At 43.5% G+C, this 22,573-nt stretch overlaps 1 protein-coding gene across 1 annotated transcript; it reads right to left on the bottom strand.

The window, feature by feature from the left end:
- Window positions 1-418: 418 nt before the first annotated feature.
- map3k9 (mitogen-activated protein kinase kinase kinase 9) lies at window positions 419-22,373 on the bottom strand. The gene is given in 12 exon segments (XM_034197850.1): window positions 419-4,008; window positions 4,234-4,450; window positions 4,452-4,972; window positions 5,857-5,969; window positions 6,658-6,799; window positions 8,143-8,265; window positions 8,535-8,775; window positions 9,751-9,926; window positions 11,069-11,217; window positions 12,615-12,795; window positions 18,758-19,171; window positions 21,680-22,373. Coding segments are annotated over 12 exon segments (3,087 nt in total). The 5' UTR covers window positions 22,047-22,373; the 3' UTR covers window positions 419-3,565.
- Window positions 22,374-22,573: the final 200 nt, after the last annotated feature.

The following is a 22,573-nucleotide window of genomic DNA, read 5'->3' as shown; positions in this document are numbered from 1 at the left end:
CTATTACCAACCAGGGAGCTCTATGCAAGTCAATGGGACTCCCTGTTAGTTGAACATTTACACTAAAGGTCCCCCCACTGCGTTTGACAGTGACGCCAAGGGATCCTGGAATGGAAAAAGAGAAATGTCCAACGAGGCGTTCTGAAACATGGAAAATTGTTTGATATCCAGGTAGTTCAGACACTGTCAACTACAGGGATTATATTCTGGAAAATGATATTTACCTGCTGCCTGTTGCAGCTGTTAGCTAATTCAAGCAAAGATGACCACCACATTACTTGGATAGAGAACAGACGTTTCTTGCTGCAGCGGAAAATGCCAACCGAAACAGTAAAGTTGTAAGCTAGTAAATTAAACAAAGAGCAAAGGATGAAAAAAAGTATTTGATAAAGCCATTAATTGAACGAGGAAACACAGACTCTTGCAAAAATAAACTGGATAGTTTACTATGATTTTACTCAAATCAGTGTTCCAGTGCAAATACAAGTCAGTCACTAACAGGATCATTCCCAACCCCAACGATGTCCATCAGCAACAGTCCATCAGCTTATTCGTGGTAACATCTCGGACACATTTAAGGAAACGTCGGACAAGAGTGGTGTTTCAACCAGCAGCACGATCATAAAGCACGATCACATTCTGCAGGCATCAGAGAAAAGCATTCACGTTTTATACAAGACAGATCTCTGGTCACTTAACATTTGAAAATGAAATGAGAGAAACGGGCCTTAAGACCAGAGTCAGATGGTGTTTCTTTTTTCAAATAATTGATTAATAAACGTGTTTTATGACCCGAGAGTGCATGGGAAGAACGAAACCGGGCATTTCCTCCCAAAAACACATTAGTGAAATTAATAATCAACCTCGGTACGATACAAACGCCATTAAAAGCGGAGACATTAAATAATCAATGTGCACCGACCAGTCTGCATGCATTTAGCTCAGTTTAAAAAAACGTGTTGATGTATATGGGATGCAAATAACATATATTTTGAGTTATTGATTACATTCTTGTAATTAAAAACTTTAACAATTCACCAAAGCCCAATTTGTTGTCACCAAATTGCAGTTTTTTGCAAATCAAACATTCAGTTTACTCTCAGAAAAGATTAAGAAAAGCAGCACATTTTACTTAATTGAGACGCTGGAGAATGTTGGGTGTTTAAAGTTTTAAATTAGTTTCTTACAGTCACTTAAAGGTGGGGTATGTAATTTCGGAGAAACCAGCTCGAGTGCGCTAGTTGTGTAGGAAAAAATCTGCCCCACCTTTAAGCTGCGTTTTCATTATGTTTTCTGCCAGGTTAAGAGTCCAAAGCCCCCCCCCAAATATCAGTTTATCATCAGTTAAGACAACAACCAACCAAACCGACCAAATTCTAACCATTAAGACTATACTGAAGAGGTTCAGGCTACATGTGAATATATTTTTAAAACAAAAAAAAGAATCAGAAAATCAGAGACTGAAGTGAGGATTCAGAGATAAACAAAAAAAAGGCAGAATTTAGAGTTCTAAGAAAAAACATTTTGAGAAAAAGTCGACATTTTGATAAAGAAAACAGAATTCTCAACAAAAAAACGTTGGTCATATCCCCCCAGAAAATGTTTTCCTTATCTTCTTCCCAACATTGGAAAAAGGGAATGATTTGTATTTTTACTTTAAAAAGAAATGCCCAAACGTAGATTCCCCAGCTGATCGTGCCTGCTTTGATTCTCAAGTTGGATCGAAACTACTTGTGAAAGATGTTTAAAACAACAACCTGAAAATTATTTTAAAAGCGTGGAACAGACAAATACATATATAAAGTCAAACGTGGCATTCATAACAAGTGTCAAAAATCAAGGCAAAAACAATGCATTATAAAAATAACTTAAATAACATTAAATAATAAATACACACATGCCACCAGGGCCTGCTTCACCTGTAAGCCGTTAACTTGCACACTTTACATCCCTCAATTCTTTCTTGATCAACAATTCATTCATGAGGCGGACATTTAAATACAGTTACAAACACAACGCTCCCTTTAAGTCTGGAGGAATGGGATATCACGGTGTACAGGCGATCAAAAGAGAGTGAATTATACCGACAAGAACACGATGCGTTTTGACAAATTAAAAGAAAGAATCAGAGACCTAATTCCTTCTGAAGTTGGAAAAAGACATACATTCATGACGCTTTCCGAAAGTGCACTTCTTTAAATGCACAATCTTCAACTCAAAGCATGACGTTTAATAAAAGTTATGTAAAGCTTTGTGGAACTGTGCATTTTTTAGACGCCACATTTGAGGATTCGTATCAAAAATGGCAAAACAACAAATGTCGCAAAGGGTAAATATTCACATTTAGGTAGTTAGTGGCCATATCTTTTAATGGAGGAAAAGTGAGTCTTCTTCCTTTAAGCACGGATTAAAGCTAGAACAGATTCATTTTGTCAGTATTCATTCACCCACACCATCAACAAGGGACAGGCATGTCTGTCATTTTTCCAACCCAGTTAAGATTAAACCACGGCTACTTCCACACACACAACGCAGACATTTCGACAGAGCAACTTTTTCTGTGATTTAGGAAAATACCACTTTTAAAATATGAACGACGATCACAGTTATGAAGATATGAGGTGGTACTGAAGAATATAGAAAACTAAATGACATGTCACTTGTTAGACGCTTTTACATTCACTCAAATCCCCACAGGAGCAATTTGGGGTGAAGTGTCTTGTCCAAGGACACAACGACATGATGACTGCAGTGGGGATTGAACCTCCCCTGATCCTTGAAAAAACTAGTAGTCTACTACATCCTCAGTAAGAGAAGGTATTAGGTTACCTGTTTTTTTTGAAACATTAGCTCGACCTGCTGTTTTGGGGTCGTTCTGTAAATGGGGATAGCTGCTATAGCGCTAGTTAACTAATTTTTTGTGGTCCGATCAATTCTAAATTTAGTGACGGACTGCAGCTAAGCAGACTCACAGTCGTTAGCAGCTTTAGCATCCCCCTATGCAGTCAGTGCAAATCATGCTTCAAAACATTACATTACATTAGCTGCAAAACAAAACATCACAGCGATCTTGGAAAAGCCTAGTAGATATAGTCAAATATATACTGTACTTATGTTGTTAGATAAAGTGTTGTTATACTCGTTTATTCTTCTTAAATCCATGGTGAATTAATATTAAAAAGCTCAACTAACATCACCTCGGATCAGCCTAGCTTTGGTCATATTTAAAAAGCACTATTTTCATCTACTTATAAAAAGATGCTCCATGTCAGATTCATGATTATCTGGATTAAAACATTCAAGGTGAGCTCTGACGCAGCTACCATGCTGTACTTATCTGCTTGGTTTTTTACTTATTGTGTTTTTTTATTATTAACAACTGGGACCCACTCTTTTATTCAAGATGTAAGTCTATCAGCACTATAATTCTGCTGATTTAACAACGCAAATGTATCTGTTGCGGGACAAATAAAGGGATTCTGATTCCGACACTTTCGTTATGCATAAGTGGGCGTGGTTGTATTTAAACTGGGTTGTAAAAACGACAGCTGAAGCCGGGGCTGGTTCAGGACCAGTACCCGGGTCTGTATCGGTACGGAGAGTCTTTGGATCGTCCGGTCTCGGGCCTGCAGAGAGGCAGCGTCCCGTCGCGGCACTGCCCCTCGTCCAGCTTGTCCAGCAGGTTCTCCTTCCTGCGGGGCGCCTCCAGGGGGGTGGGCAGCACCACGGGGGGGTCCCGCCCAAACTCTACAGTGGGGGGAGTTTCTGTACTGGAGGTGTGGGCGGGGGACTCTCCGTTGCCCAGGTTTTGTCCGTTTCCTCGGGGCCGACCGTCCGCCCAGAACACGTCGCAGCGGATCCTCGGGGAGGGGCGGGGTCGCGCCACAAAGTCTAGAGTTTTGGGGCGTTCGGGGGCACAGCGGCGGCGGGGGGTTGGGGGGAAAACCAGATTTGGATCGGGGAGCCGGGGGACCTCAGGACAGTCTTCTTTAAAACCTCTGAAGATTCCTGAAATAGGAAAGAAAACTAGTTGAGAAGGACTACTTATTTAACCTAATAAATAAACCTAAAATATTAGTGAAAGATATGCTAAATAAAGTATGCTAACATACCGCTCTAGATTACTGATGTCCTGGACTGATTTAAGAAAAACATTTTCAGAAGATGTTTAATGTAGATTTAAATAAAGATACGTTATCTGTGTACATCTACTTATAATCAGAGATACCTCACCTGTGTTTTCTAAAGCGGTCTTCTCCAGCAGGGGCTCCAGGCTCTGGGGGGGGCAGCTCTTCTTGATGGCTCCGTCTGACGGCGTCCTCCTCAGACTGCGGGAGGCACTGGGGGCTGACGGGATGTGGGTGGGGGTCAGCGACTGGCGGGGGTGACGCTTGAAGCTCTCCAGGTGTGTGTTGACCAGCGGGTTGATGTGGGGCTGATGCCGATAATGGGGGGGATGATTGAGGGGGGAGGCGGGGGGGGCGGCAGGCCAGCTTCTCCTCGCTGTCGGAGCGTAGCAGCGAACGCGTGGAGTTACAGTCCGACACCGAGGATAAAGACAGTAAGGTGTAAGAAGAGGGGATCGTGGGGGCCTTCAGAGGACTCTCTTTCCGGAAGAGTCTGTGAGTCTGGGGGCTGGTGCTCCTCCGATGCCCCCCCGCCCGGTGGAAAAATGCCTCCCAGCGGGACTTTACGTTTTCCTCAGGTTGGGATAAAGTGAGCAGGTTGCAGCCGAGCCCCGCGGCCGCCAGCAGAGCTCCACAGCCCAGCAGGACCAGGTCGGAGCGCCGCCCCCCCACAGGGCTCCTCCTGCAAGGGGAGGCTCCGGGAGGGGGGGCGCTGGGGCAGGACTCCTCCCCTGTCTCCCCCTCAGAGGCAGCGGGGAGACCCTCCTTCTGGACGGGGAGGCAGAGGTAGGACTGACCCGGAGCCGCCGCTGCTGGATCAGTGGTGAAGCAGCTGTCTTCATTTTCTAAAACACAAGATAACAAACAACATGTTAACATTAGTGATGACCAACACTTAGCTAAAGCATGAAAAAAGCTTCTGTCTCAGAGAGCCGCCGTGACCCCCCCCTCTGTATAGTATGCCAAACAGGACATATACTCGTGTGGTAGTATTCATACTGCAGCAATATCTGTTCCTACAGTGGTGACCCACATCTTTTATTTTATTATTTGTTTGAATCTAAAGCGAGTGCAGGTGTGCATGTTACAAGAGGGACTGATAATACATGTAGATTGTGCCGATTATTCTGCCTTCTCACTGCCATATAATCCGTGGTAAACATCCCCGCTGAATTACGGGAGGAAGTTTGGGTCAAACTTATTTCTTAACGCGTGTTATGCTTTGTTGTAGGCCTGTATCCAACACGCTCAGTGCAGCTGCAACATTACAATAGATGCAAAACAATCTACAGCTTTCCTCATTTTTTATTCTTAGTGCAATTAAGAATTTAAATGTCAACATATTTCACTTCCAGCTGTTCTTTTTCCTTGATTAATGTGCCTGACATTTGAGTTGCTTTATTAATTGATCCGTCTCTTATTTGTGTTTCATGATGCCGAGTTGAATAGATGCAATAATTCATGTTGCGAACTGGAAAAGCCTTGAACATCATTTAACTTCTCAAACATGAAGTGTTAGTCAAACTCCATCCGTCCAGGAGAGTGTTTGTGATGCTTTTTCAGGATCAGCTTGTTTACATTCAAATCTGAGATTCTCTGGTCGACCTCAGACAGTGTGTGGGAGGATCTGTCTTTCCTCTCAATGTTTTCATCCATTCTGCATTTAGTCTGTTCTACCACGTGTGCCCTCTGTATGTCAGACTAAGAGGTGATACTGGGTCCTGCTCACCCATCTCCAGCAGGCTGGGGACCCCGGGCACGGCGGGGCTGTGTCGGGGGGATCGTCGCAGGTTTGGGGCGCTGCAGGACCGCTGCCTGCTGCCCTCGTGGGGGGGCTTCACACTGACATGGAGAGAGAGGATTAGGTCAGATATAATGAAAAACAGGCTCCCCAAAAGACACAGCGACCTATATTACAGTTAGCAGACACTTCTATCCACATCGACTTAAAATAAGAGCAACCATGAAGATGCAAACTCAGCATCCATGAGGCTTCAAGAAAACCAATTTGAGGAATCTTGGAAAAAGTAGATTTGAAAAAAAACTGTTGAAATGCATAAAAATGCAGCAGTATGTTGTACACAAATAATAAGAGGTAGAAAACAAGGTATTTTAAAGTTTTTAACATATTTCTTTGTAGCCCAAAACACCAATAACCTCCAGGAATAATAGTTTAAGTAAATGAATACCAAGTCATGTTAAAGCAATAACATTTTGGATTATAACAATTGACATAAAGTCAAAACAGAATATTATGATTTATAAAAATGAAACTAAAATGGAAAAAAGGACAAATGACAAAACATAAAAAAGAGAGTTTTTTTACTCATAGTGCATAATAAAAATACTCTCATTATTAAAATAATGTTCTAATTGATATATTAAGACATCCTCTTTGAGTTATTACAGCTTCGTGTTAACAAAATGTACAGGATGGCGATTTAAACTAATAGATCTGAAAACATTTCACAGACCACCTGCAGAGACCCCGCTCTAAATTAAGAAAATCGTTCTTCCTCCGTCCGCTCACCTGGCGTCGGCGCTGTGCTCCCGGTAGGGGCCACAGTTATGGGACCGGCCCTTCTTCCTGGAGCCCTTCCTCTCTCCCTCCTCTTCCTCCAGCTGGACCCCTGCACTGCGACCCCAGGCCGAGTACCCCTCCCGAGGAGTCACTGAAACACATTTAAAAACCATGCATTATGAAACTGAATTTAGACGAATATTCACCTGGCAAAAATGATCAATTTAAAAAGGTCCCCTATTATACTGGTATAATACAGGTCTCAGATATATACAAAACATGTCTCTGATTGGCTGAAACACCAAACAGATCATTGCAGCATTACCCATAATCCCCTCTGTTTCAGCCCTGTTTCCAAAGTGCTGATTCTCTGTCTGTGACTTTAGATGAAAATAAGGAGCCCCTCCCCACGCCCCTCTGAGAGAGATTTGGTTACAAAGAACACAATGGTGCTCTAGGAGGAGATCCAGGTGATAAGGGGGGGGGGGGTTACCTTGGTAGCTGATTGGCTAATGGTTACAAAAGCCAACACTTATGACATCATAAAGTGGCCAAAATCTGATCAGCTCATTTTCAGACAGGTTTTTATATAAATGGATCAAAAAAGAGAGAGAATCTTTGTTCCTGAAACTTTCAGAGTCTCTTTCCACAGAGGGGACACATGTTGATGTAGAAGAGACATGGAGAAGAGGGGACACATGTTGAATGTGGAAGAGACATGAAGAAGAGGGGACACATGTTGATGTAGAAGAGACATGAAGAAGAGGGGACACATGTTAATGTAGAAGAGACATGAAGAAGAGGGGACACATGTTGATGTAGAAGAGACATGAAGAAGAGGGGACACATGTTGATGTAGAAGAGACATGAAGAAGAGGGGACACATGTGATGTAGAAGAGACTATGAAGAAGAGGGACACATGTTGATGTAGAGAGACATGAAGAAGAGGGGACACATGTTGATGTAGAAGAGACATGAAGAAGAGGGGACACATGTTGATGTAGAAGAGACATGAAGAAGAGGGGACACATGTTGATGTAGAAGAGACATGAAGAAGAGGGGACACATGTTGATGTAGAAGAGACATGAAGAAGAGGGGACACATGTTGATGTAGAAGAGATCATGAAGAAGAGGGGACACATGTTGATGTAGAAGAGACATGAAGAAGAGAGGACACATGTTGATATAGAAGAGACATGAAGAAGAGGGGACACATGTTGATGTAGGAGAGACATGAAGAAGAGGGGACACATGTTGATGTAGAAGAGACATGGAGAAGAGGGGACACATGTTGATGTAGAAGAGACATGAAGAAGAGGGGACACATGTTGATGTAGAAGAGACATGAAGAAGAGGGGACACATGTTGATGTAGAAGAGACATGAAGAAGAGGGGACACATGTTGATGTTGAAGAGACGTGAAAAAGTGGATTTTGCATAATAGGTGACCTTTAATGAAATCTAATTGTAAATGTAATTTGTTGATGCTCACGCTGGATGGCTCTGAGGCGCGGCAGCAGGGGGGGGCTGCTGGGGGGACTGGAGCTGCTGCTCAGTAAACTCCTCCGTTGGTCATGAGACGGAGACGCCTGCACCGTGATCTTGTGCTGGAAATCTGAATCAACATTGAAAAAATACTATTTTTTAAGACCCCACGGACACCCTGTATAAGTCAACATTTAACTTTGTAATAATCAACATTTTAAAATACAAATGATAACATTTAGAGAGCAAAATGTTCACTTTAAGTCAGAGATATGAGCTTTAAGTCTAAAGGTATGAATCCAACAAAGTCACCCACACACAAACAACATCACAATACCAAATCTAGACTACATGTAATAACATGCACACCCCGCTGGTTACAGTTTTTGTCCCCGTTACCTGAGGGCAGGCTGATGCGGTTCCCGTCCTTCAGCTTCAGCCGGTTGCGTCTGAACTTTCCCTGCCGGCTCTCCACGTGAGGTTTCTCCTGGTACAGCTGGTGGATGATGATGTTCAGCTCCCGCTCCAGGATGTGGATCTCCCGCTCCGCCAGCTCCTGCTCGCGCCTCCTCAGCTCCTCCTGCTGGTTCTTCTGCTGCAGCGCCGCCTGCGTCAGCTCCTCCTCCCACGACCGCAGCTCCTGAAATAACAGACAGTGTTGGGAAGATACTGAATGTACTCTTCCAATATCAGAGTAACATGATAACAAAGGTATCCCAACTGTAGCTGTGAACATGACAGGATGTGTGATTACCTAGAAGAGCATCAGGACTGTTTGAGGCATATGATAGCTATGTGATTAACATGATGATTCAGCCTCTATGGAGATAGACATCAAGGATGCTCATTTCTGACGTGGAGCTAATCTGAAGTAAACATTGAATACTGCTTTCTATTCCTCCATCTTGTGACTGTGTAACTCCCTCTCTTGGATATCAGCATGTGAAGGACACTGTTCAGGAACTAGTTGATGCTCTGTATGTGATGACTACTTCCATTCTGGAGAGGATCACAAATACATGGATCCTGAGGTTGAAACTGAAGCCGGTGACGAGTGATATTTTTCGAGTGAACCTGTGAGGCAGTGGTTCGCAACCTTTTTTGTCTCGTGTACCCCTTGAGCTGGTCGCCGCCATTCTATAAGTACCCCCTCACTCATCTGTGATAATTCGCCTATATTTTGTCGTGAATTAAACCCTTTGTTATCGTGTGTAACCCAACTGCTCCTAAATGAAAGTCACTTGTATAACTCACATTCAATACAAATGCATTTAAACTTGAAATGTACACTTGTTGTCAGGTAAAACAATTATGTTAAGACCATAGACTCACTACTTATTTAGGAAGCCACGTCTTTTTTTAGGAGAAGACCCCTCCCTTCTGAACTGTCACTTTTATCAGTCATATTTGAAAAGAAACATTGTTATTTTCTGTATTCATGTAAGACAAAAGTTATTTATTTATTTGTCGATGACTTGCGCTATTTTTAGAACGCACCCAGCGGGCGACCAGGCGCCTGCGTACCCCCTGCGATCTCCTTTTTGATTGATTGATCTCCTGGCCTCCTAATACAAAGATAATCTCATGTGTCCGTCAATAAACTGGGCCTCCGTACCTTCTCCTTGGTCCTCAGCTCGTCGAACATCTCCTGGATCTCCAGCTTCCAGTCGTCCTGCAGGGAGTGGAACGACTCCGCCGGCATCTCGAAGAATCCAGACTCCTCGATGGCCGTCAGCTGGTCCAGGATCAGTGTGAAGTGAGGCCGGCAGTGAGGGTCCGGACTCCAGCACTCTGTGGAACAACAGGGGGATGATCATTGTTCCTACTGCAGTGTAATACTTTTTGTTGTTTCAAATATTTGTGTTGAGAAGAAGCATATAAGTGTAAGCAATAGTACAGACTTCTTTGCGTGTGGAAATCACGCTTCCCTTTTTCAACATAGAAGACAAACAGAACAGCTAACAAGAAATAATAAAGAAAAAACATAGCATGACAGGAATACCATACTCAATGACATACATAGTTATAGGTGGAAAGAACATACAAAATAGTATATATAATACAAATAAATAAATAAACTTAAAGGGTGCATGTAATACTTTTCTATACTATTTTTAATAGTAAATGTTAAATTGTATGTTTCTGGCACATGCGCTGACACCTGTTTTTGCCTCTGGCTCTTGGTTATTAATCTTTATATGATCCTTTCTATGGCTTCTCTCAATTAAAGGTTTTTATTTAGGTTTTTGAATTAAGCTTTTAATCCTAAAACAAAATATTCAAATTCAAAATGAGTGATAAGTGCCCACATTTTTTTTTAATAGGCTATCAATATTGACCTTTGGAATTTAAAACGCTCTGCAGTTATTGGAAATGTTTGGATCACACCGGTCTGACGCAATGCTACACAGCTACCACTGAAACCTAATTCTCCCAATAGTATAGCACTAATAATATGAGTGTAGCCCCATCTTTATCCGTGCACTAAACACACACAAAGAGACATGCAACACAAGCATTTATATGTTAAATTACAGCTAAAATGTTATGTGGATAAATTGTTTTGCAATAATATAATAGATAGATGAACTCAGACGATTGCTAACAAACATCAGGTAGGATTTTCTGTGAAATGGCAAGATGGATGGGAAGGGGGAGGGACGGGGTGGCATGGGAAAGGGATTCCCTATATTCTTTCTTTGTCTTTTCTTTTTCTATTGTCTATTTAATTTGTATCTGTGTATATAAGTCCCTTTGTGAGGGCAAAAAAACAAAACAAAAAACAATAAAAAGTTGGTCACAAAAAAACCAGTTAAAATGTCCACATTATGAGTAAAGTCTTAAAGTTCCAAACTATTCTGCACAACCTGTATTATTTCCGTCTAATTAGGAGGATGACTGTCTTTGAGCAGGAAGTAAAGGAGTTATTTTACCCTCCATCAGTCGTGCAAAAGGCTCCGGACAGGTCAGGGGAACGGGCAGAGCCAGCTTGTTCATGGCGACTCCGTACGCCACCGCCAGACCATCGATCCCCCGGAAAGGAACTTCTCCCGTCAGCAGCTCCCACAACAACACGCCGTAACTGCATCGTAAGAAAATAAACACAAATAGATGGTGAATACATCAGAGAATAAGCATTAATACACAACACAAAATGTGCTCCCTGTTGGTTTTTAAAAACTGCAGTATCCTCCTAAGTTTAGAGCACATGTGTCAAACTCAAGGCCCGGGGGCCAAATCAGGCCCTTGGTGGATTTAATGTCGGCCCGCAGGATCATTTCTAATTACTATTAGATCTGGCCCGCCGGTATATTGCACGCACACCTTCACTCCATCCTGAGGGTCTCCTCCGCTCAGAGCCTGAGCCCAAACATTGATGACCTTGCACCCAAGATGAGATGCCAAGTATCTGAACTAGCATCACAGAGCAGCACACTGAGTTCAATGGATGTTTCCTTCTGCACTTTCTCTCTCAGGACAACAGGGCATGTTTGGTTTGTTCTCTGAGGGGAATAGTTTTGTTGAAGCTGTTGTTGGCCTGTGGGAAAATGTACTCATAAGAAATGACTCTGGAAAAGCTGCAGATAGAGCCATAAGAAATGAATGCAGCGGATTATTTAATGTTGTTTTTATAGGCAATAATTTAAGCTTTGTTAGTTCCAGGTTTAATATGTGCAATAAGTTCATTTCAATAACTTCTGCAATAAACATTGAACCAGTCCGGCCCTCGACTAGTACCCATTTTTGTTCCGACTGTGTATTTGAGTTTGACACCCGTGCTTTAGAGGCTTGGTGTAAGTGTAAACACATCTTAAAAAAGGCATGAAAACTGGTTCTGGAGATAACAGTGAGTTTACAGCAGAGCACGCCGTTTGAATAAATGTCAGAGGGAGTAAATGGCATATGTAAATGCAAAGTAAATACCAAAAGGAGACAGAAAAGGTCGAAAAAAGATGCAGTGCAGACAGACCAAGTGAGTATATGTATAACGCAGGAATAAGTATTGGAATAAGAAAGTTATAGATTTCTTATATTTATCAAATGGGTGAGTGGCAGAGGAGGGACCATGACTTTTTGGAGACTCAAATAAGGGTACTTTTTTTTCACTTCCACACAAATACATTTACTGTAATGTGCATATTTTTCTGGGTACTAATATATTTTCTTATCCCTGTAAACTTTAACAAAGCGTTTCCAAAAGTTGAGTTAAATCTTTTAAATAACATACGAAGAGAGTGATCTTTCCAGCTGCACAAGCACATAATGTATTTTTTATATAGTATTTATAGCTACATGTACTCTCGAGCTTGTTCGAGTCTAGTATCCATCTCATAACGCTTCTCTTCCCGTGTGCTAGTCTCCGTTTTATCAATAAATCATGTACTGAGAACTGATTTTGTTCTCGTGCACGGAGATTAAACTGCTTCCTGTTTGGCTCTTCCAGTCTCCTCCTCCTCCTCCTCCACCTCCTCTGCCCACCTCCACACGTCGCTGCCCTTGGAGAAGGTGGAGGAGCGGATGACCTCGGGGGCCATCCAGGCGTAGGTGCCGGCGGCGCTCATCTTGGTGGTGCGGTGCCACTCCCGAGCCAAACCGAAGTCCGTGATCTTCAGGGTCTTGTTGCTCAGATCCTCCATCTCCACCCTCTCCAGGATCAGGACTGGAGAGGAGGGGGAGGAGGTGGAGGAGGGGGTGATGAAGGGATTCGGTTGGAGGTTATGAGGGGGGGGGATATGTGCAGATTTTCAGGTAAGATTTAGGGTTTTAGGGAGATCATCGCAAGGATTGTGATGCAGCAGGAGGAGGAGGATAAAACCAGATGAATCAAACACAATGCATGTGAAAAACAATAAAGTGTGGAAGCAGAAAACAGGGTGGGGTTGGTGGGAGGCGATGATGAAAGGATGGGAAGATAAAAGCAGAGAAGAAGAGAAACAGTGAGGAAACAGAGACAGCAGATTTGTACAACAGGCAGTGGTGGAATATGTACTCAGATTTGAAGTAAAAGTACAGATACGACATTGTAAAAATACTGTTATACTTAAAGAGTCCTCTCCTGCTGATGTTCAGGTGTATATCAGTATGTAGTGTCTCTACTTTAAAGAGTCCTCTCCTGCTGATGTTCAGGTGTATATCAGTATGTAGTGTCTCTACTTTAAAGAGTCCTCTCCTGCTGATGTTCAGGTTGATATCAGTATGTAGTATCTCTACTTTAAAGAGTCCTCTCCTGCTGATGTTCAGGTGTATATCAGTATGTAGTGTCTCTACTTTAAAGAGTCCTCTCCTGCTGATGTTCAGGTGTATATCAGTATGTAGTGTCTCTACTTTAAAGAGTCCTCTCCTGCTGATGTTCAGGTGTATATCAGTATGTAGTGTCTCTACTTTAAAGAGTCCTCTCCTGCTGATGTTCAGGTGTATATCAGTATGTAGTGTCTCTACTTTAAAGAGTCCTCTCCTGCTGATGTTCAGGTGTATATCAGTATGTAGTGTCTCTACTTTAAAGAGTCCTCTCCTGCTGATGTTCAGGTGTATATCAGTGTGTAGTGTTTCTACTTTAAAGAGTCCTCTCCTGCTGATGTTCAGGCGTATATCAGTATGTAGTGTTTCTACTTTAAAGAGTCCTCTCCTGATGATGTTCAGGTGTATATCAGTATGTAGTGTCTCTACTTTAAAGAGTCCTCTCCTGCTGATGTTCAGGTGTATATCAGTATGTAGTGTTTCTACTTTAAAGAGTCCTCTCCTGATGATGTTCAGGTGTATATCAGTATGTAGTGTCTCTACTTTAAAGAGTCCTCTCCTGCTGATGTTCAGGTGTATATCAGTGTGTAGTGTCTCTACTTTAAAGAGTCCTCTCCTGCTGATGTTCAGGTGTATATCAGTATGTAGTGTCTCTACTTTAAAGAGTCCTCTCCTGCTGATGTTCAGGTGTATATCAGTATGTAGTGTCTCTACTTTAAAGAGTCCTCTCCTGCTGATGTTCAGGTGTATATCAGTATGTAGTGTCTCTACTTTAAAGAGTCCTCTCCTGCTGATGTTCAGGTGTATATCAGTATGTAGTGTCTCTACTTTAAAGAGTCCTCTTTTCACCCTCTGTCTGAAACCAGAGCCCAATCTGCTCTGATTGGTTAGCTGGCCGGCTCTGTCGTGATTGGTCAACTGCTTAGAGATGGGACATTGTAGCCTATCACGTACAATGTGTTGGAGCATTAGCCAAGCCAATAGAAGTGCAAGTGTTTCATCGTGACGTCACTATGTTCCAGAAGTAAACAAAGGAGTCCAATAGAGGGATAATAATAGGGTCTTTAAAGTACCTCAACATTTTACAATACTTGTAACCTCCACCGTGCTCCACCTAACCACAGCACCGAACCTCTGCTGCAGAGGAGGGAGTGTCTGCAGGCTGCGGTGAACATAAAGCGCTCCTTCATCTGCTGCAGACACTCTGTCCAAAGAAGCTAAGACATGTGGCCAGAGGAAAGCCTGCTCCTGAGCAGCAACATGAGACAAACACAGCTGATTCCCCCTGAGGATGTGAGGGGGGGGGGTAATCTGTGCACTCAGTGAAATGCACACTAGTCAATTTAGAGAAGCAGCTGTTAAAGTGGCATGTTGTGTGAGAGACAGCACAGGAAGGAACAAACAATAACAAGCCAGGGTTTACAACAGTCATTAGGTCAGCATATTATCACCTCAAGAATATATCAAGGATTAAAAAACTAATGTCGCAACAGGACTTAGAAAAACTTGTCCATGCTTTTACCTTCAGTAGACTCGACTACTGCAATAGTGTCTTCACAGGTCTCACTAACACATCTATCAGAACGCTGCTGCTCGAGTCCTCACTGACACTAGAAAAGTGGATCACATCAGTCCGGTTCTGAGATCATTACACTGGCTTCCAGTCTGCCAAAGAATTGATTTTAAAATACTACTGCTAGTTTTTAAATCTCTAAATGGCTTAGGAGCGAGGTATATAGACGACCTCCTCCATCACTATGAAGCATCCAGGAGTCTCAGGTCTGCTCTCTGTTCTGAGAAAAACCACTAAACATGGAAAAGCAGCTTTTAGTTATTATGCCCCAACAATCTGGAACAAACTTCCTAAATCGTGCACGTCCGCCGAAACACTTCCTATTTTTAAATCCCGAATAAAAACGCATCTATTTGCCGCTGCTTTTCATTGAGCTGCTCATGCTCACACTACAGTATGCCTTTTATTCATGTATTCTGTACCTACTGTGTTTATTTATTTATTTAATTTCATTATCTTATCTGTTTTTAAATGCCATTTAATAATTTATTTATGCTGTATCTGTTCTTAAATGTCTTTTGTTTTTATTTTGTAAAGCACTTTGAATCGCCACGTGCTGAAAAGTGCTATATAAATAAAATTGCCTTGCCTTCCTGCAATTTGAATATTGCACTAGTCTTTATTTGGGAATTCAATTAAATGGTGATTATTTGTGCAGCACTTAAAAAGGGCCCTGATCTATTTTGGGGGTTTTCCCTTTCCTGTAATGTTCTATAATGTTTAGTGCATGTAAATGGTCTGCAAAGGCTAAAATCCCTGTGTCCCCTCCGGAGAAGAGCTTTCTGAACACTAAAGCATGGAGACATGTCCCAGTAGAGACACTAAATACTAATATGAACATCAGTCTTCTTTAAGGAAATACAGTTGCAGAGATGAAAGAAAGCAATCTCGAGTATTTTTTTAGAGACCGCACGTCATAATAGCCACTCCATCACCACAGTGATGATTCACAGGGTGGAGCCACTTCTGAAATCACTCATTCAACTTTAGACTTTCTCCACTATGTGCTTTGAACCCCACTTCGAACAAGTTGACAATTGAAATGATTATACTTGAAATAACTTTTGGGTATCGTTTTAAATGTATCGATTCCGATTCCGATTCTGCTTATCGATTCCGGTTCTTATCGATTCCCCGTTTCGATTCCAAAATTGTAAAAGAAAGAGGTCAAACGTTTAGATAACAAAAATATCTTTATTCTTTTAAGCTTTAACTGACATTTTTACAAATAAAAAATATACATGCAATACAAATGTATTGCACAATAGCTGTGCTTTATTTTAACTGAGCTATGGCTGTGGCAAGCTATTAAAACTCCCTATTATAGCTAATCATTTTAATATTATTCAGTTTTTCCCCTACCATTGTCCCCCCCTGAAATTCAAGGTTTATATTTATATATATATATATATATATATAGCGCAAAATCGCAACTGAAGTAATCTATCTATGGTCACTTTTTGCATTGAACATGTTCTCTTTTATTAAATAAACTAAACGCTTATGTTATTTATCTAATGTATGTGCATGTTTCAGTGTTCACTGCATTGCTTTGCACATTCACATTCTCTCCTCCGCTCCGACACTCCCAGTCAGAGGCAAGAAAGGAGGAAAGGAGGAGAACAACAAAGTGAAAAAAGTACAACAAATCTGCATTATAGCCCCGAGCTCTGCTGTTGGTCATGTAAATCCTGGGCGTAATTTCCACATGTTCAAAATCCCGTTTGTGTCCCCCCCCCATTTTCAAATTCGTTTATTATTATTTGTTAACCTCAAGCCGACCACGAACGTCGCGTGCACATTCTAAAAATAGCTCACTGGTGATGAGCAGGTACCGCGGTTTTGAACCCCGCACGGCTCGCCATCATTGGCACCCCCCCCCCAAAGCAGTAAACATAGGGGAAACACTGTTATTGTATTACTTAATGTACTAAAAGTATTCAATTTGTTTTGCATTTTTGTAAATATATAAATGTTTTACTAAGAAATTGGGTCAAATTTAGAATATCTACTTTAATTTCATTCCATTTAATGTAAAAAAAAAATCCAGAAAAACTAAAGTTTGACCTCATTTTATATAAATCACATAAATTGCCAAGAAGTTTGTATTTACTTCTTAGAGCCTAAACTTCTTCTCATAGCCAAAAAAAAAGAAAAGAGAAACTCTGGATTACACACTTGTATGGATTGAAAATAAAAGTGAAAGTGTAAACAGGCTGCACTGTGTTTCCTCTGAGAGTCCTGGGCCCTTTCTCATTTCATCAAATCCCCCTCCTCGACTCCTCGGTCCTCCGGTAGTGACCCGGAAATTAATTTTAGCGCGCCATGTTGAAGGACATCTCATTTCTCTCAATGCACTTCGAGGACCGAGGATCGAGCGTCGAGGATGCTCTCTGGAGGAGCTCTAACCGAGGATACACTGATGGGTCCTCCACGGCTCCTTCGTGGATGCATTTCCGGGAACAGAGATGTTTCAAAGCGTCGTGACACACGGCCGGACTTATCTCAGCCAATGACAGCTATGCATGCATCCCCTGGATATTATTTTATTAACTGCTTTCATCGCGACGTGATGTTTCCAGAGAGAACAGCTGTGAGGTCCGTGCAGAAAGCAGAGCAGTGTGTATAATATCACTCAGTAGAACTGGCCTACTCTCTTTATTTGCTGTAGTTTAGTAGATATCTACAAACAAAGAGTCCATATTTTTCTAAAACCATTTAGTGCTTCACATAATAAAATACACAACGGCTGAAGCCTGATAATATGCTTTAGGAGCTGTAGGTGTGTGTGGTACAGTGTGTAGGTGTGTGTGTGGTACAGTGCGTAGATGCAGCGGACAGACAGGTCTCAGTTGGTTTGGTGTCCTCTGCTTACTTTTAATACTTGTAAATAAAACTTTTGGCCCGTAATTTATTTCCCTCATTGTAGCGACCAGAGAGGGGGGGGGGGATATATCCAGTCTCTGATAGTGTTACGTTATTATGAGAGTGCTCTGTTTGATTCTGAAATGGTATATATATTTATATATATATATATATATATATATATATGTGTGTGTGTGTGTGTCCGCATCTGTAGCCTGTTATTGTCTCATTATACCGCACTGTGAATGAATCAAAGTAAATATATAAGTGGTCATGAACACATCTGTCCTTCAGACAGCTGCTGTGCCTCCTGTCATCATTAATGGACGTCTCTTTAAAATGACCGCTCAGAGGAGAGGAGTTCTCATTTCTCTAACCGCCTGCTGCTTCCCCTCCTCTCTCCTCGGTTCCCCTCCTCGACTCCTCCGTTCGCATCTCCTGTGGGCGGGACTAAGTCTCGAGGCTAGGAGTCGAGGAGGGGAGTTAGAGAACTGAGAAAGGGCCCTGGACGGCACTGATTTAACATTTGATCGCAGCCAATAGGAAGTGAAGCGTCTGCGCTGATCACCAGAGAACCGACCAATGAGAGGCCAGCAGCTGCCCGTGTGCCGTCTGAGCGTCCAATAGGAAGGAGGCCGTGTCAGAGCGCGGGGTAAATCCTCAGTAATGGGTTTGGGATTTAGGGGATCCGGTCGGTAAAATGCTAGATTACTACTGCAGTAGAGACACGCTGCAGACTGCTCTCTGCTCTCTGTGTGACTGTGGGTGGTATCTCTGCTCATCACAGCAGAGACCATGGGGGGGGGGGGGGGGGGTATACTATATTCAAAAGTAATGAAGCCTGACAGACAAAATAACAATAACAAATGTGGCAGATTGAGAAGTTTGGTCAGCAGCAGGGATAATGATGCAGATGTTTCTGAACGTGGTGCAGATTATTTCTTACTGTTGCTGGACTTGAGGTCCCGGTGGATGATGGGCACGATGGCCTGGCTGTGCAGGTAGAGGATGCCGCGGGCGATCTGCACCGCCCAGTCCACCAGGGTGCAGGGCGGGATGCGTTTCCCAGCCAAGGCGCGGTTGAGGGGCCCCCCCCGGGCGAGCTCCATCACCAGACACAGGTTGGGCTCCAGCAGACAGACCCCCAGCAGCCCCATGACGTTGGGGTGGTTCAGCATGGCGAACAGCTTGGCCTCCTGCCGGACGCTCTCCAGGGTCTGATCCGGGTCCTCGTCAGGGTCCCGCCGCGCCGCCTTCACTGCGACCTCCGACCCCTGCCATACCGCCCGGTACACCTTCCCAAAGCCCCCCACCCCAATGATTTCCTCCAGGGTCAGCTCCGAGAAATCTATCTCCAGCACTGAGGAGGGAGGAGGAGAGGAAAAGGATGAGATTTAGAGAGGCTGACCCAACATGAGTTTTGTATTTTGTTTGTTTTTAAATCTTATATATCTACATTTTTATTAATATTTTAGTAGACTTTTATACTTTCTTAACTAACTGCATTGTTACGACCAATAATACAAACACACAACTTTGCAAGAAGCTCAAAACACAACGGAAACCAAGGGACACTAAAAAGTGACGCACACAGCTGGGAGACCAGGGGACACTAAAGAGTGACGCACACAGCTGGGAGACCAGGGGACACTAAAGAGTGACGCACACAGCTAGGAGACCAGGGGACACTAAAGAGTGACGCACACAGCTGGGAGACCAGGGGACACTAAAGAGTGATGCACACAGCTGGGAGACCAGGGGACACTAAAGAGTGACGCACACAGCTGGGAGACCAGGGGACACTAAAAAGTGACGCACACAGCTAGGAGACCAGGGGACACTAAAGAGTGACGCACACAGCTGGGAGACCAGGGGACACGAAAGAGTGACGCACACAGCTGGGAGACCAGGGGACACTAAAGAGTGACGCACACAGCTAGGAGACCAGGGGACACTAAAGAGTGACGCACACAGCTGGGAGACCAGGGGACACGAAAGAGTGACGCACACAGCTGGGAGACCAGGGGACACTAAAGAGTGACGCACACAGCTGGGAGACCAGGGGACACTAAAGAGTGACGCACACAGCTGGGAGACCAGGGGACACTAAAGAGTGACGCACACAGCTGGGAGACCAGGGGACACTAAAGAGTGACGCACACAGCTGGGACCGCAGCGCTTGGTGACATTCAGGATTATAAAGCTGGACAACTGTCTCTGTTGTTGGAAACTTACCTAAAGTGTTTTATCGGTTTATTTTAATAATGTGATCACATGACTCCTTCTGATGTTACTACTGCAGATCTGCTGTAAGCTAGCTAGCTAACGAAGCTAACCTAGTCATTTCAGATATAATGACAAACACTTACAGTTATGAGACAGAATAACTCTGCAACAGAGACAGTTGTCCAGCGTTATAATCCCCTGATCTCCCTTGTGTTTTGAGCTTCTTGCAGCGTTTGGTTTATGCAGCTTTTAGTTGTGCGCAGGTTTGTGAAGATGTGTCTTCTTCATCTGCATGTGTTTTGGCACACTTGTGTTACTTAATTTGCATCATTTCTGAAACTGCAGCGTGTTTCAACCATGGTTTCAACTGATGAAAGTGTTTTTTTAATGTTACGGCTCCATTTGTAATGATATAACATTTAAAACAATCACAACAAAGTGCTTTTGCCACGCCGACATGAAATACTTTTTTGTATGCACCTATAACCTTATGTACTTTATGCACTGTATGCACCTACATAGGACTAGCACTTGTTCAAAAATATGTAGAAAAATCTTATTCAAAAAATTCATCATATCTGTTTGTATTTGTATACCCAATTCTAATGTTAATTTAATATATACAGTGTTTCACTCTTATTGCTGCTCACATGACATTTCCCATGGGATCAATAAAGATTTATCTCATCTCTAAATCTCTTGACACAACATTAACATTTTTTGCAGACATCCTTCCAAGGACATGAAGGGTTAAAGTCAGCCAGCCCGTCATCAACAGCATGCTAACAAGGACGTTAAAACCAGGTCACTGAGTGGAAGCATGCTTTCACTGAGCCATGCACCCTGATGCCCCAAATACAGGAAGTGATGAAACTAGTGAGCATCTGTCCAAAAATCTGACTAATGTTGGAGGAAGAAATGATGATGACCCTTTCCTGTGAGAGATGACCAGCAGCCTTTGAGTCTGCTCATTCTCTGCTAGCAGCCTCCTCAGCAGACTGACCTTGATGAATATTTCAGGTGGATGATGTGAAAGTAGGCCAGCTGCTGCTGAGGAGATGAAAGCTAACAAAGACAGCTGTCCTCCACCCAAACAAGCAGCGCGGATGTGGGTCGTGCTGCCTTAAAATACAAGATTTATTATCATGTCTTTGCTTTTACACTGATATTAGATTTGGGTTGTTGCAGCTGCAGAGGATCCTTTAAATGTTCTGCTTACTGTCTCCATCTGAGGCTGCACATTTAGCTCCACTAGACATTTATTTAGCTCTATGTTGTTGCACCGGCCACCGTGCATATCAAGATAATGCATTGGCCACAAAGCTATTTCCATGTACATAATATCTGATGATAATATTGCAGGCAAGGGATCAGCATGTCCAGTTCTCTTCTCTTTCTGCTGAGGATGCAGCACAGGGTGCATTGTAATTTGAGGCGGGGTGCCTGTGTGTGTGTTTGTGTGTGTGTGACAGGCAGAGGGATGAATAATGGTGCTGAGGCTGTGAGGATGTTTGTAGGCCAACAGGAGCTCACTGCGCCGTGACACAGCACTCTATCTCTCACACGCACGCGCGCACACACACACACATTCACACACTCTGTTTAGTGATGTAGCATTAGCATGGAGCACAATAGGACTCACGGTGCAGGGGGGGCACCGGGTACTGCTGCTGCTCCCCGGTGTCCCGGATGTCTCCGTGGCTCACATAGTTGGAGGGGAAGATGCCGACCCGGTCCAGGATCATGCCGGTCCACCAGCCCTCATCCCCGGACACCAGCGAGTCCTTGGACAGCACCTCCACCAGGTCGCCCCTCCGCAGGCTGAGCTCGTCCTCCGCAGCGGCTTCATAGTCGAACACGGCCCTCCAGAATCCCGGTGCCGCGTCCGGCACCGCGTCCGGCACCGCGCCGCCTCCATCCTCCGGCCAGCGGAACACATCCTCTTCCGCTGAGGAGACACACACCCTGGGACTCAAACTGGTGTCCAAAGCGGGTTTGAAATCATCCATGGACGCGATCCATAGGGGCGACCTGGATCACTGCATCCACCTGACGCGGCTGGAGGCTCTGCACACACACATACTCACTCTCACTCTCTCTCTCTCTCTCTCTCTCTCACACACACAGTTAAGTAGCGGCTAATCCTGCACACAAACACTGCAGGAGACTCGGTGCGCCATTCTGCAGCATCGTGTGTGTCTGTCAGTGCTGCTTCACACACACTCAGCTGCAGGTTGATGCTTCTCACACACAAACACACACACACGCACACACACACACACACTCGGCTGCAGGTTGGTTCCTCTCAGTGCTCAATCCTTCCCCCAGTCATGGCTGAAACTCACCGTCTTTATTGTAAACCAATTGTGCAAACGTGCGAATCATCCTCGGCTTTCTATTGGTGCAGATACACGTCAGTAACGCTTTAAGCCCCGCCCCTGTCTCAGCTGCTCCACGCCAGTTAAACACACACACACTTACTTACACACACACGCACACACACAGAAAGGAAGCGTTTTTTCTTCAAATACTCTCC

Source organism: Gymnodraco acuticeps, unplaced genomic scaffold (genome assembly GCF_902827175.1).
Source record: "Gymnodraco acuticeps unplaced genomic scaffold, fGymAcu1.1, whole genome shotgun sequence".
In the NCBI taxonomy this organism is placed as follows: domain Eukaryota; kingdom Metazoa; phylum Chordata; class Actinopteri; order Perciformes; family Bathydraconidae; genus Gymnodraco; species Gymnodraco acuticeps.
This window is presented reverse-complemented; position numbering and strand designations above follow the sequence as displayed.